At 34.1% G+C, this 14,110-nt stretch overlaps 1 protein-coding gene and 1 pseudogene across 1 annotated transcript; both read left to right on the top strand.

The window, feature by feature from the left end:
• The first annotated feature begins 2,801 nt into the window (after positions 1 to 2,801).
• LOC116141645 (basic leucine zipper and W2 domain-containing protein 2-like) lies at positions 2,802 to 7,633 on the top strand. The gene is made up of 8 exons (XM_031427127.1): positions 2,802 to 2,942; positions 3,570 to 3,593; positions 3,771 to 3,876; positions 3,966 to 4,034; positions 4,649 to 5,142; positions 5,816 to 6,077; positions 6,454 to 6,662; positions 7,325 to 7,633. The coding sequence occupies exons 1-8, from the start codon at positions 2,938 to 2,940 to the stop codon at positions 7,389 to 7,391; spliced, it is 1,236 nt and encodes a 411-aa protein (XP_031282987.1). The 5' UTR covers positions 2,802 to 2,937; the 3' UTR covers positions 7,392 to 7,633.
• Positions 7,634 to 8,918: 1,285 nt separating this feature from the next.
• On the top strand, positions 8,919 to 13,503 carry LOC116141578 (annotated as a pseudogene).
• Positions 13,504 to 14,110: the final 607 nt, after the last annotated feature.

The following is a 14,110-nucleotide window of genomic DNA, read 5'->3' as shown; positions in this document are numbered from 1 at the left end:
TTTTTTTTTTTTTTTTTTTATAGTGCTGACATCAGCATGATGATGTCATCGGTCCAACAGGTTGACCCGTGACCCAAGCAGCAGAGCGGGTTGCTCTCCGGTCCGCGTTTTAAAACAATTCTTTTTATTTATTTATTTATTTGTATTTGATAAACCAACCTTTATAGCTTGATATTTGTTGTGGGGGAAATCCGGAGCGGATAAATCCTCAGTTGGCATGTTGATATCTCATTATATGTATCATATAATCAAGGTTGAAGATCACTTAACTTCTCATCTAATCGAATTTGAGTTTATCTCCAACTTAACGATGTAATTGACATTATATAAATCCAGTTGTAATATGTTTATAGGGATAAGAAACAAACCGCAAAAAGATAAACTGCTGAATCTTTGTAAATCGAATTATATTCATTAACATAATGGTGGATGTAGGCCTTGCATTACGAGTAGCTGAATAATTTTAAAAAGTGTTTTGATTCTTTGTTTTTTGTGCTAACTCTTGCATATTTACCCTTGTATTGTTTCATTGTTGATCCACCGGGATCACACCAACATTTTACATATTTCTAACACAGTCAATTGCGTATCTCTAGTTGGTGTAAGTATCTACATCAATAATCTTCATTAACTATTTTAATTCATAAATCATTATTATTTTCTCTTTTTTTTTTTTTTCACAAATTTTTCTCTTTTTGAAAAATTATTATAATGTTTTATCTACTTGGAATTTGACCCAAGGTAGAGCCATTTTCTAAACAATAAGGTGTTACAATGAATTTCTCAAAATCTTTGGGGGTAAATAGACCGTAAAATTAGGGTTATGAAAATACACTTTTCTCTCATAGGTTTAGAAAATATAAATAAACTTCCCTAGTCATAATGAAATAATAATCAATTGACTCTAAATTTCGAGGTGTCTTGACCAATAATAGTTATTTACTTGCAAATATTTTTGAAAAAATTTAAAGAAAATAATATATTTTTTAACTTTTTGAATCTTTAGAATCATCCTCGATAACACGATTGACAATAAATAAATCGAACAAAAGTATGGTTGGTTGAAGCATTTTTTTCAACGTCAAAATAAGAGATTTAAGAAAAGCAGCAAAATTATGTTTTGGTCGAAACAATTTTTCAGTAGTTTTCACGCACAAGCCTAAACATTAATATAGAATTATAAAAAAGGGAAAAAACAAATTTTTTTTTTTTTAATTTTCTATAGCTTTTAATAATAAAAACTATATTAATGAAATTAATCCTCTTGAGTTAAATCCCTCTAAGGTTTCCAAAATAACAGAAATCCCCTAGTTATTACTGAACTGTTACCGAACCGTTAAAATTAGGGGTATTCAAAAGAACCGGTTGGAACCGGAACTGGCAGGTACCCAGGGTTTGGTTCCAGTTCCTACCCAGAACCAACCGTCAATGGGTAGGTTCCGGTTCCAAATTTTTTGAACCGTTACTATACGGTTCCGGTTCCTATAGTTAGAAACTGGAATCAGAACTAGGAACCAGGAACTGAGACTAATATAAAATAAAATTAAAGATTAGGGGGGTTAATAAAAACTTTTGTAGAAAAAGTAATGTGAATATATTTATATTTATATTTCATAACATTTAAAGTAAGTTGGTTTGACTTTTGAGAATCTACCTTTACAAAGTAATGAAGTTTGTAATTTGTAATTTGTAATTTTGAATTTATAATTTTATTTTTGTTAACAAGTGCCAGGGGGTATTTGTAAGTTTTTAAAGGTTTTTTTTGCTATTTTAAAAACTTTTGGGGGGTCATGAATTTTACAGGGCACTCAGAACTGGAACTAGAACTATTGTTACAGGTTCTGGTTCTGAATACCTAGGAACAGGAACTATCGGTTCCGATTCTGGTTCCAAATTTCAAAGAACCGTCGATTTCGGTTCTTTAAAAAAATACAGGGTACCCGAAACTGAACATCCTTAGTTAAAATTTATATTGTTATAAGTTAGTAAATATTATCAGGGTACCATTAAACTGTTTATTTTAATACTTAAAAGTAAAACTTAAAGGAAAAGAAATTTATGTTATTCCGAATACCTCAAAGAGATTTTATTATTATATCATATCTCAAGGGGCATAAATATCATTAACTCATATTTACAAAATCAAGGCCGAACACAATAAAACAACTTTCAAAATATATTCAAATTTTTTAAAATTATTTTCAAATCATAAACCAAACAAATGACAATACTACACTCACAACCCAATTTCACAAATTTTTTTTTACAACTTCGACGTGATAATTTGCAATAAGTTTCGTTTGCCCAATTATAAATTGTCACATTGGAATTATGAGAGAAAATTTATAATATTAGATGGTTAAAGCCAATTTTTATTGCCAAACAAATGGATATGTTTCCAAACTCTTCAGGATACAAATGTAACTTCATAGAACTCCCACGGATGTAAATATGCAAAAAATCCATAAATTTAAAATCTTATTACTTTTATTATTATAAAAATAAGAAATCTTGTAAAAATGTGTTTGAATGAAATAATTTTTTAATAATCCTGTGAGTATGACCCTAAATATTAATATAAAATTCGATGACTTTTGATAATAAAAATATTTAAGAGAAAATAATTTTAAACTATATCTAAAATTTAAAAAATTAATTTTCAGGCCATAAATCAGAATTTCGCATTATCAAACACTTAGGGATGCAAATGTAACGTCACAAAACCTTGAGGGACATATAGTGAATAAAAAATCCCTACATGAAATATCTTGGTACTTTAATCATTATTATATAATAATAATCTTTGTCGAAGCCCACCACAATTCCAACCCTCTCTCCCATTTTTCTCTTCTTCTTCTTTTTTTTCTCTCAAATTCACTCTCAATTTGCAGAGAGAGTATCTCTCTCCCCACTCTTGATCCCTCTTCATCTTGGTTTATGAGGTAACCCTCTAACCTTTTCTAGGTTTATCATTTTAGCGTGATACGACGCCGTTTTGATAAGATATTTTTGAAATCGTCGCTGTCTTTGTTCGGCGGCCTTGTGTTGTTTTTTTATAGAAAATTTCAGTCTTTTTTAACTTTGTTTACGTGGGTATGTTGCAAGTGTTATTTTTGTTTGTAGAAATTATTGGTAGTTTGAGATCTTAGCTTAGATCTGTTAGTTTATTGCTTAAAAAGATCGATTTTTGGTGCTAATTTTTACGATTTTTTGCTTTTTGGGTAATGGTTTCCTTTCTTGGGATGGATAATTTATTTTGTGGGTGTTATTTTAGTTTGATGTTCTTTGGATCGTACAAGTGTAGATTTTGTTTTGTAAATCGAGTGTTTTGTTTATTTATTACTTAATTTCGATTTTCTTTTGTAAATCGAGGGTTTTGTTTATTTATTACTTAATTTGGATTTTTTTTGTAAATCGAGGGTTTTGTTTATTTATTACTCAATTTGATGCTTATTTTGATCTGATTATGTCCTATAATTTTGTATTATTTTGTTGATTTATTTGAATTGGATTTATATTTTTTTTTATTATTATTTACTGATTTTAATATTGATGTGGATCCTTTTCAGCTCGAAGGAGAGACCCACTCTTGGGTAAGTTTTGTTATTTATTCATATATTTATCATTTCAAATGGATTCTCTATGTTTATGTTATGTGTTACAAATTTGCATAAAATCGAGTAATTCATTAGATGGTATTGTAAGCTTTTAGCATGTTTGCCACAAGTTTTTATGTGATATGATTTGTTTTTGTATGTATTTTTGTATAGTGGAACGCGGATTAAGCCCCGCAAACGGAACATTGCAGCGCCTCTGGACCCTGCAGCGTTTTCGGATGCAGTGGTCCAGATATATCTGGATAATGCTGGTGATCTGGTAATGTTTACAAATGAATTTACGATCTTGTCTAAGACATTACTTTTGTGTTGGTGATGTAATGCTTACTGAATGTTTGGTATGTGCAGGAACTTGTTGCCAAGAGCCTCGAATCTTCTGACCTTAACTTCTCAAGATACGGTGACACCTTTTTTGAGGCAAGTTCCTTGATATTTATAGAATTATCAAATGTTTGTTTATCTTTCAGTTACAAAGAAAAAGTTATCATTACTTGGTAGTGTTAACGTGCAGTTGAGAAGGGCGGAAACTTGGATGCTGTTAAACTAGAACCTTGAAATTTTTCACAATGCAAAGTTGGTGGTTGATGGGTTTTGCTTTAAGGGTAGTGGTTGATTTATTTAAGATACGGAATTAAGTTTCCATGTTAAGTTAGTACAGCTCTTGTTATAGTGCAGGAACACTGTTGACTCTCTTTTGAAAAACTATTTGCAATTATGGTGTTTTCTGAGTCAGAAGTTACACTAAGCTCAAAAGATACTTATGGTTTCCTGTGAGAAGAGGAGTTTACTTGTCCTTTTAAAGGAATCTCAATTTGACAAAACAACGTTTTTGGCTTAATTTGTGTTCTATGCTAGATTTCAGTGTTCTTAGTTGGATAACGATCATTAATATTTTTTTCTTTTTCTTTTTGTTGACATGTTTTTATAGAGCAGCTATTCATATTTGATCTAATTGAATCACTTGCTTATTTTAACTTAGTTTGACTTTTGATATTTCTGTTGTGACAAGCTATTTTGCTATATAAATGCAGGTTGTTTTCACAGGAGGTCGTACACAACCCGGAACAACTAAACCTGATGAGGGTGAGCGCCACTCCTTTTCCATAATAGACTGTGAGCCTCAACGTGAAGCCATTTTACCATCTGTAATCTACATACAAAAGATCCTGCGGCGAAGGCCATTTCTCATAAAGAATCTCGAAAATGTTACGCGAAGATTCCTGCAGTCCTTGGAGCTTTTCGAGGAAAATGAAAGGAAGAAGCTGGCTATTTTCACAGCACTTGCGTTCTCCCAGAAGCTCTCAGGGCTTCCTCCAGAGACTGTGTTCCAGCCACTCCTTAAGGATAATCTCGTTGGAAAAGGGCTAGTTCTTACATTCGTAACAGACTTCTTTAAGGAGTATCTGGTTGATAATAGCCTTGATGATTTAATCTCAATTCTGAAACGTGGTAAGATGGAGGACAATCTCCTGGAATTCTTCCCTTCTGGGAAGCGGTCTCCTGAAGGTTTTTCCGAGCATTTCACGTGAGTTTTCTGATAGCTCGGTTGCTGATTATCTTTTAATATATCTTTTACATTTCTTAATTGCAAATCTGTACGCGTTACAGCAGTTTAGCACAATGCGCTTGAAACTTTGTGGCATGAATTGAAGCAGTCTATTAATGCACTTAGCATGCAAACAGATTCATGAAATGCTATAGATATCCAAATGAATATTTCATCTTTTTATTATGTATACGAAACTGATTCTGACTTCCTAATTTTGAAATTTGCCCAGTGAAAAAAAATCAGGCTTTATGAATCTTTTAACTTTGTTATGATTGTTCCTTTTACGTGGTCAGGGACTCAGGCTATTGAATTATTCTAAAAAGTTATATTTATTATGGAGAAAATTACAGGTCTATTCTTTTCTGTTGCTGAAAATGACCATTGCAAATAATAGGTGTCCTTTTTCAGAACATTACCGGTGAAACATAGAAATTAGAAGGTTTTGCATGATAATCTATTTCTTTCTGTATAAAATCTGTGTCGCAACTGCTTGAGTTTGTCACTACATGTAATGTTCAGTTGAGTATGCAGTTTAATTCGATGAAATTTATTGGATTGTCAATTGAAGCATTTGTTATATCTATGAACATTTAGTATTCCTTTGACAATTGTTTCGAACTTATTTATGTCTAATTATTGCCTTTTTTAGCAAGGAAGGATTGACATCCTTGGTTGAGTACAATGAGAAGAAGATATTTGAAGTGAGACTGAAGGATATGAAATCTGCAATAACAACCCAAATAGCAGAGGAGACTGAAATGTCTGAAGTTATAGAAACTGTGAAGCAACGCGTCAAAGAAGCTAAATTACCTGACACTGAGGTCGTGCGCATACTGTGGGATGTCTTGATGGACGCAGTTCAGTGGTCTGGGAAGAACCAGCAGCAGAATGCTAATTCAGCTCTACGCCAGGTGAGCTTTATATCTATACAATTTGATTGTATAAATGGCTTGAGCATTTTTTCTTTTCAGGCCGGATATTTTTCCTTCCCAAGCATATTTTTGCTCATGATATGGCTAGGCACATGCATCAATGGTGTTTTAAATTTTTATCATCTTGTTATGTTTTGTAAACCTCTGATACCAAGTTATTGTTTATTACTTAAAAAAAAAAAAAAAAAAAATTTAAACATTCTGTCAGACCCACATCAAATTGTATTGTGTTATTGGTTTTTGAAGTAGTAGTAGTTTTTGGCGACTTGGATATAACTACGAATAAATAGTTGGCTATCTCTGTATAAACGATGACTTAAATTATATCTATCGATAACACTGTTTAATGGTTCAGGTCAAAACATGGGCAGAACTGTTAAACATCTTCTGCACCAACGGAAAACTTGAGCTGGAACTGATGTACAAAGTGCAGATGCAATGCTATGAGGATGCTAAGCTGATGAAGCTCTTTCCGGAGATCATTAGGTCTCTCTATGACCAGGATGTGCTTGCCGAGGACACAGTTCTTTACTGGTTCCGCAAAGGAACAAACCCTAAGGGCAGGTATGGAACTTTATTTTTAAGTCTGCTGTCGCTACATTAAAAGCTCCCTTAAATGTTGGGGTAATCTCTTTGGTTCATGAGTTATACGGTATTCTTATTGCCGGGACTTCTAGTTATCTTTTGTCCAAAAGAGTTTTACATCTACTGAGAAAAAGCCCAGAAATTAGCACTTTAACAAGATGCTCTTTTTGAGCATGGTAAATTTTTGAAATATCAATGATGCCCTTACGTTCTTTTAAAAAACTCAACATTTCTCCTGAATTCATGAGAAAATCCCTTTACTACTAGAAGCGCGTTTACATTTACTCAACAAAACGACCAAAATATCGAAGATACCCATATGTTCTTTTAAAAAACTCTACTTTTTATTCTGAATTTATAAGAAAATCCCTTAACTAGAAGTGTTTTTACATTTACACAACGAAAAACCAAAAATTTATTGAAGATACCCTTAACTTGATCAGAGCTTTACTTCTATTAGCTCTATTATTCTTATAATTTTATCATATTTTTGTAGTTCTGAATAAAGAAAAGCTTTGTGAAGGCTCTAGAGCCGTATCAAAGAGAACAATATATGTTCTCTTAATCAATCATTCTTTGCCTATACTATTATCTTGTTCTACAACTTAAAATAACGACTTGTTTTGTGAAAAATGTTGCAGGCAAACTTTTGTGAAGGCTCTGGAGCCATTTGTGAAGTGGCTGGAAGAAGCAGAAGAAGAGGAATGAAGTTGCAGCCTATGGTGATGATGGCGATGACAACGATGACACTCAAATGAAATCCTTGTTCTTTCTGTTTTCTATTATAATTAGTAAGGAAGCCTATTTGACAATATCAACTCTCATAAAAAAACTCTTCCATTTGGTGTGTGTGGTTGGTTCCTGTTAAACCCTATATGATCAAACCATTCTGGATCATTTTACTATTACTACTACTACCAATAATCGATGTCACTTTGTACTTGTCTTTATCTTCTCTCTCTCATTTTGTGTTTGATTGCTGGAGCCTGAAAGTTTAGTCTCTGTTAGATTGCTTGGAATAGAGTTCTCTTGCAAAATTTTTTTTTTATTTTTTTTGACATGATCTTTTATTTTTAATGATTAGACATTAATATTTTTGTGTGCGTCGGTTGTCAAATAATAAGGTAATAATATATTTAAAAAGAAGAAGGTTTTTATATGAAATGATGTGTCAAAATATGGTTGGATGAATTTTCGTTAATATGTATGTATGTATTAAGTTGATGATTAGTCGGATATTTTCATTAATATGTCTTTTGTCGTCCTCACCAACCAGTCATTCTCAGCGGCTTCCAGTTTCAAATCTAGATGATGTGTCGTTTAATTTTGCAATCTCCGTTCTCAGATATTTTAAGCGTACGACGCACTGAAAATTAATTCAATATATAACCGACATAGCAAAATCAAAGTAAAAGACAAAACGCGTGAAAATATTTTGCACAAAAATCGATTGATTACCAGGTTGCAGCACAGCCATAATTGAAAACTATTAAAAACACCCCTGCTGTCATTATCATAACGCCATTTGCTTTTAACTAAACCAAAGCCAACCTAAAGAAGGGCATTTTAGTCTTTAAAGATCACAAAAACAAAGAAATCTTTTTTGTTTTTTTTTTCTTCCTCCCCTCCTAAATGAAAACTCACCGCTACAAATCTTATTCCATGTGAAGCATCGAATGTTTTACAGTAGAAAAGGTTGCTTGTTGTAGGATTGGCCGAATTGTGGTTGTTGTGCGAGGATGCGCGATTAGCTTAAAGCAAATAGCAACTCGGATCAAATAACGCAGTGGTGATCAAGTGGGAGCAACCTGTTAGGCATTTATCTTCTAGATCATAGATAAGCATTATCCCTTAAAATCAATGAGAAGATCCTACTTAATTCCATCAAGGTCAATTGAGTATCTTAGTTGTTGTAAATTTACGTAGCAATAGTGGCTAAGTTTGCGGGCTTAGAGTGTGGTTGAGTTTGTGGGCTTAGTTTGTGGCAGGTGGTTGTTTGAAAGGGTTGCCCAAACTAAAGAAGCCCAGATTATACTCATTATAGGGGTCTGCTTACATGTTTTCAAACTTACAGGAATTTGTGCTTCATACAGAGGGGTCTTTTTGAAGGTTACAAAACTTATAGAGCCCTCGTGTGCTGAAAAAATTAGTCCCTCTTGTTTACTTTTCCTTTTCCTTTTTTATAATAGTCATTCAGTACATTTCATGTGAATTAAGTGAACGGCGTTTAAACGGCAGGGGGTATTCGATAGTTTTTTATTATCGCTGTGTGCCCTTTGTACTTTTAAATCGCTCAACGGTTGAATTAACTCTTCATTTAATTAAAAAACAAGAAATCAGTTTTTAATTTCTAGAAAAAACAAATGGCGTTCTCTTTTGGAGCTTACGCCGCTCCGTTAATGTGCAAACTCGGCGCCGATCTCGACGGGCACGCGCAGGACGCGGCGTACGTGAGACGCGCCGCAGACTTAGCAGACAAATCGGCAGGGTTCACCTCGCCGCATCCGAACTTCGGCTGCGTGATCGCTACTTCCACCGGCAAGGTCGCGGGAGAGGGATATCTGTACGCGCAGGGGACGAAACCGGCCGAGGTGCTGGCCGTGGAAGCCGGAGGTGAGTGGTGTAGAAGCGCTACCGCGTTATCTCAACCTGAGCCCGGAGATTGCACGCGACAACACTGCGGTTTCAGCTCTCGTTCAGGTTTTCACTCATTTTTTCTCATTTTCTTTCATAATTTCATGCTTTTCTTTTTTTTTTTTTTTTTTCTCTCTATATACTCTGAAGATTGAGTGATAGGTTTCTTGAAATTTTGCAGGAAAACTTTTAGATTTAATTTTTAAGTCCGTATTAATTCTGATGTTACAAACATATGCATATTTCTTTTTGTAAATTTTGACTTAAAACTTTCCCAAGTTTTATATGCAAAAGTTATAAGAGTTCGGCGAGAACGTCTGTGTTTGTAGTAAAATTTTAGACTTGAATTCTCGCAATTCTTAAATGCAGAGTTGATAAGATTTTTCATCAAACATTTGCATTATATATAATCCTGCCTACATTAGTAGGCGGCCAAGGTTTTTGGTTTTAATTTGTAAAATTGAAGATTAAAAAAAAAAACTGTATGAGATGGCTGAACAAACCAACTTTAAGTCATAACATAAAAGCATTGTGGAAAATCCGTAGTTCTATTTCTCTGTCTTTTTTTTTTAAAGTAAAAGTTTAAATGTAATAGACAGGTAAATAAGGGAATATGTGTCTGTGTATATATATATATATATAGGAATCGAAAGTTTGAAGTGGGATTGAATGTGATTGGTGATGGATGGTGGTTATGGTTATGAATCAGTTCTGCATATTATATATAGTTTAGGCTCGTTGGTTTCCGACTCGTATTTGTCATTTTGGAGTCACGTTTCTAGTTTGTGTTGGTTGTGTGAAGGGGAAAATCAGTTGTAGTTTTTTTTTTTAGTTATGGGTTTTGAAAGTTTGATGATATCATTATTCTCAAATGATCTGCAAAATTGAGGTCTTGTGGAACTATCTGATTTCTAAAAGGTTTCCATGGTTTTGTTGTAATGTTCATGTTTAATTATTGACATTGTACATAGATTAGGCAGGAATTACAAGAGTTGTTGTTGGGATCAGGAATCCTTTACAGCATCTTAGAGGCAATGCTGTACGTGCATTAAGAAGTCAAGGGCCAGGTTCATGTTCTTGGAGAGGATTTACAAAGTAAAATTATAGAGGTAGGATTTAATACTAAATTGAAAAATAATATTGTTATGTGCTGTTTCTTTACCCTTTAACATTTCAAAATGTGGAGCTCGAAAATCATGCCTACTTGTCAATGCTCCTTTATCCATAGAGCACTTCCGAGTTCCCTTTTCTGTTCTCAAGTATGCTATGACCCTTGATGGTGAGTAGTAGGAATTGATGAATTCTTTAGTGTTTTTCAGGTTCTTGTCTATGTAAATAGGTCTTTAAAGTTAACTTGCTGATGTTCACTTGGATGCTATCAGGGAAAATGCTGCTAGCAGTGGGCATGCAGCATGGATAGCAGCAAAAAGTCTAGGGACCGAGTTTTTGAATTGCGGGGTCGAAGTGATGCCATTGTAGTTGGTGGAAATACTGTTCGTAGGGACAGTAAGTATAATCTTAGATACTACATAACTACATCGTCATCATCGTCAACAATATGATAGGATTGTTAATGTGTTTGCTTTAATGTTGGTAATCCTCGGCTAACTGCAAGACATGGAGGGGCATATGCCGATGCGAATTGTGACGCAATCTCTAATCTTCCTGAGAAGCAAACCTTTGGGATGTTTCCGATGTACTACCATAGTTGTAACACAAAGGGGACGAGGAGGACTTCCAGAAATTTCTTGCATCTGAAGGAGTTGAAGTAGTGGATTTTGACATCTTGAATCCTAGAGATGTTATGGAATATTTTCATGACCGTGGGTACTTTCTATTTGTGGGAGTGTGGAGGAAACTGGCGTGCATCTGCTATCTCATCTGGAGTATACACAAGTTTTTTTTTGTTATCTCTTGAATTTGATCTTAATTCTATATATGCCACCTTTGAATGACAATTACTGAATAAATTTTACTTAAATACATGTTATTATGGAATTTTGTGTTCACCACTTCTCAGACAGACACCATAGAAAGTAGTCAGTATGCCTTTTAACATCTTGTTTAGTTCTGCTGCACCATACTGTCATCTTGATTTGTTTTAACTGGAACTGGATTTCTGGGTGACTGCATAGCTGTGCTTCTGCAATATCGAACATATTGCAGTTATCCTCAATTTTCACGTTATCTTTTTACGATGTGAACTGCTTTTGAAATACATAAGCCTGATGCTTAGAGCTAATTATAGGCTCTGCCATCTTTCATGTATTACTTATATCTTTAATTTTAGATCTTCTGACCATATGTTAGCTATTGCCATTGGCCACTAACAGCCGAATTAACTGTTGCATCTTTTTCATCTCTTTTTTTTTTCAAAAAAAAAAAAAAAATTATAATTATGAAACTGTGTACTCTGTTCATTTGTGCTTTGATTTTCTACCATAAAGGGAGCAAAAGAAAATGACAAAGCTGGTTTACTTGTCCTCCGCATGATTCCAATTTCCATATGTGTCAAAATTATATTTCTTGTATATCTCTGTGTGTGCTTTTATGGTTAGGAAGTAACTCTGATTGTCTGAATCAACCTCTTCTTTCTCTTCTATTTATTACTTTGCTGGGGAACTTGGATTAGTTTTAGCCAAAACTGGGACAACTAGTTATTATTGGCTTTCGTTTATGGTTCCCATTTTTTAAATGTACTTACTGCAGGTTTTTGCTTTTGTGCCCCCAAAATTATTGGAGGAAAGAGCACCAACACCAGTGTGTGAGCTTGGGATGGTTGAGATGTCGCAGGCATTAGATTTAACTGACGTTTGCTATGAGCAGGTTGTGGGAATTTTGCATTTTAAGCTTACTGATAAATTGTTTTTCATTTACTGAAATGAGGAGGTATTATTATGATTATATTATTTTTTAAGGTAATTACATATATATCATCGTAATGATATAATCTCCAGCAAGATTTACATAGATACATACTAAGTTACCAAATTTTTTCTCAAGAACGTTCACTACTCTATGGAAACTGGCACAGTTTCATTGCTTAAGTCCAATTCCCAATGGCACTTTCAGGTTGGACCTGACATGCTCGTTAGGATTTCCAGCCCGTACCAGACCTAACGCCTGTCATCCCATCTGTGATGAAACTTTTGCAATTGATCCTTCCGTCACTCCTTACGAATCAAGCATCATATCCTTCTACAAGACATGGGATCCTTATGGTTCTTTTTCGAATTTTTCTCCACATCCAATTCAAATGCCAGATAATGGTGGTGATTCGTCACTTGTCAGGTGTAGAACATTACTATCAGGTAGCTGCCTTTTCCTAGTTTAATTCATTTCCATTGCCAAATCTGTCAATATTGTGCCGAAAATCTTTTGAACTTTTAGGCGCAGAAGTTTGTTGGTGTGAATGACCCTGCAGCACTAGATTGTATGTAAAAATAAAAGCTGTGAGAAGTCCAGAGGAAGCAGCAAAATAGGAAGGTGGATGCAGAGGCACCGTCCTGATCGGTATGTTCATCTGCACGATAACTTTTACATATGCGTGTCTAGTTTTCTTCTGTTTTGAACAGACTCCTGGGTAGGGTTGGCATTTCCAGGGACAGGGTCGGGGACATTCATCTGCAACCCCGGAACTTTTGGAGCCGGGATAGGGCAAGTATCCCCAGATTTTTTATTATTTTAATTTTTTAATGAATATTAATTATAATTAACTTATATATTTAATATATATACATTTTTACCGGGGACATGGCTGAGTTTTGCGGCTTTCCACCCCGCAACCCCAGACTTTCTGGGATTCCCTGCCCTGCAAGACCGGTTTTTTCTGCCATCCCTACTTCTGAGGATGAAATCTTAGAAAAAAAATGGACCTTAGAGATAATATTTTTACCGAGTTTCTGGGAGCTAACACCGGTGGTCCATGCACAGGTGAGAAGTGATTGGGAAGTGTGAAGATAGATGTTATGTACAAGGCACTGAAATGCAAATTCTCAATTTATCCTCATTTGAACTCCATGCTTCTCTCAACTGCTGGCTCCATTCTTGTTGAAGCTTCACCACATGATCTTTTCTGGGGTGGCGGCCGTGAGGGCGAAGGCCTACCTATCTGGGCAGGCTGCTGATGCAGTTGAGATCAGAGTTTCTCGGTGGGTTTTCTTCATCGACCGAAGAAATCAATTGATTAATGACCGATATAACACTTTCATTGTTTTTTGTTATCGAATAATATTATGTACTCAAGTTTGTATCCCGATTTCAGATCCCAGATGATTCTAGATACGATGTCGATATGTAAAACATCATTTTATAACAAATTTTTGCGTAATTTGTTCAAATGGGTATAATGCAACTATGGATCATTTTGATAGTGTAAATGGTGAATTTTTACGTAATACTAGTGGTATGCTCAAATTAAACAAATCCCGTAGGAGGTATATGAAATAAACTAAAAAGTAATTAGTGCGAAATATTTTTATATTGTTTATTTTTTCAAAAATCTAAATTGTCTTTATAAAAGATTTTAAAGGGAAGACAGCAAACACTTCCTAAAAGAATAAACATAAAACCGCCGCTCAAGTAAGGTTTTGTGAAAATAAAAAAATTATGATAATAACTTAATTTTCCAAATAAAAAAAAATTCTCATAATCCTATTAAATGATATTAAACGTATATAATAAATAAATGTTTGAATTACATTTATATAAAACAAACATTATTGTTAAAATTCACCATTTCTTTTTTCCATTCTGACCGTTTTTTCATTTATTAAATTCCTTGAATCCAAAAC

This window comes from Pistacia vera, unplaced genomic scaffold (assembly GCF_008641045.1).
Source record: "Pistacia vera cultivar Batoury unplaced genomic scaffold, PisVer_v2 Contig40, whole genome shotgun sequence".
NCBI lineage: Eukaryota > Viridiplantae > Streptophyta > Magnoliopsida > Sapindales > Anacardiaceae > Pistacia > Pistacia vera.
This window is presented reverse-complemented; position numbering and strand designations above follow the sequence as displayed.

Coding starts and splice junctions, on each gene's coding strand:
- LOC116141645 (XM_031427127.1), top strand. Junction 6,078..6,453: donor CTAATTCAGCTCTACGCCAG/GTGAGCTTTATA, acceptor TTAATGGTTCAG/GTCAAAACATGGGCAGAACT. Junction 6,663..7,324: donor GGAACAAACCCTAAGGGCAG/GTATGGAACTTT, acceptor AAAATGTTGCAG/GCAAACTTTTGTGAAGGCTC.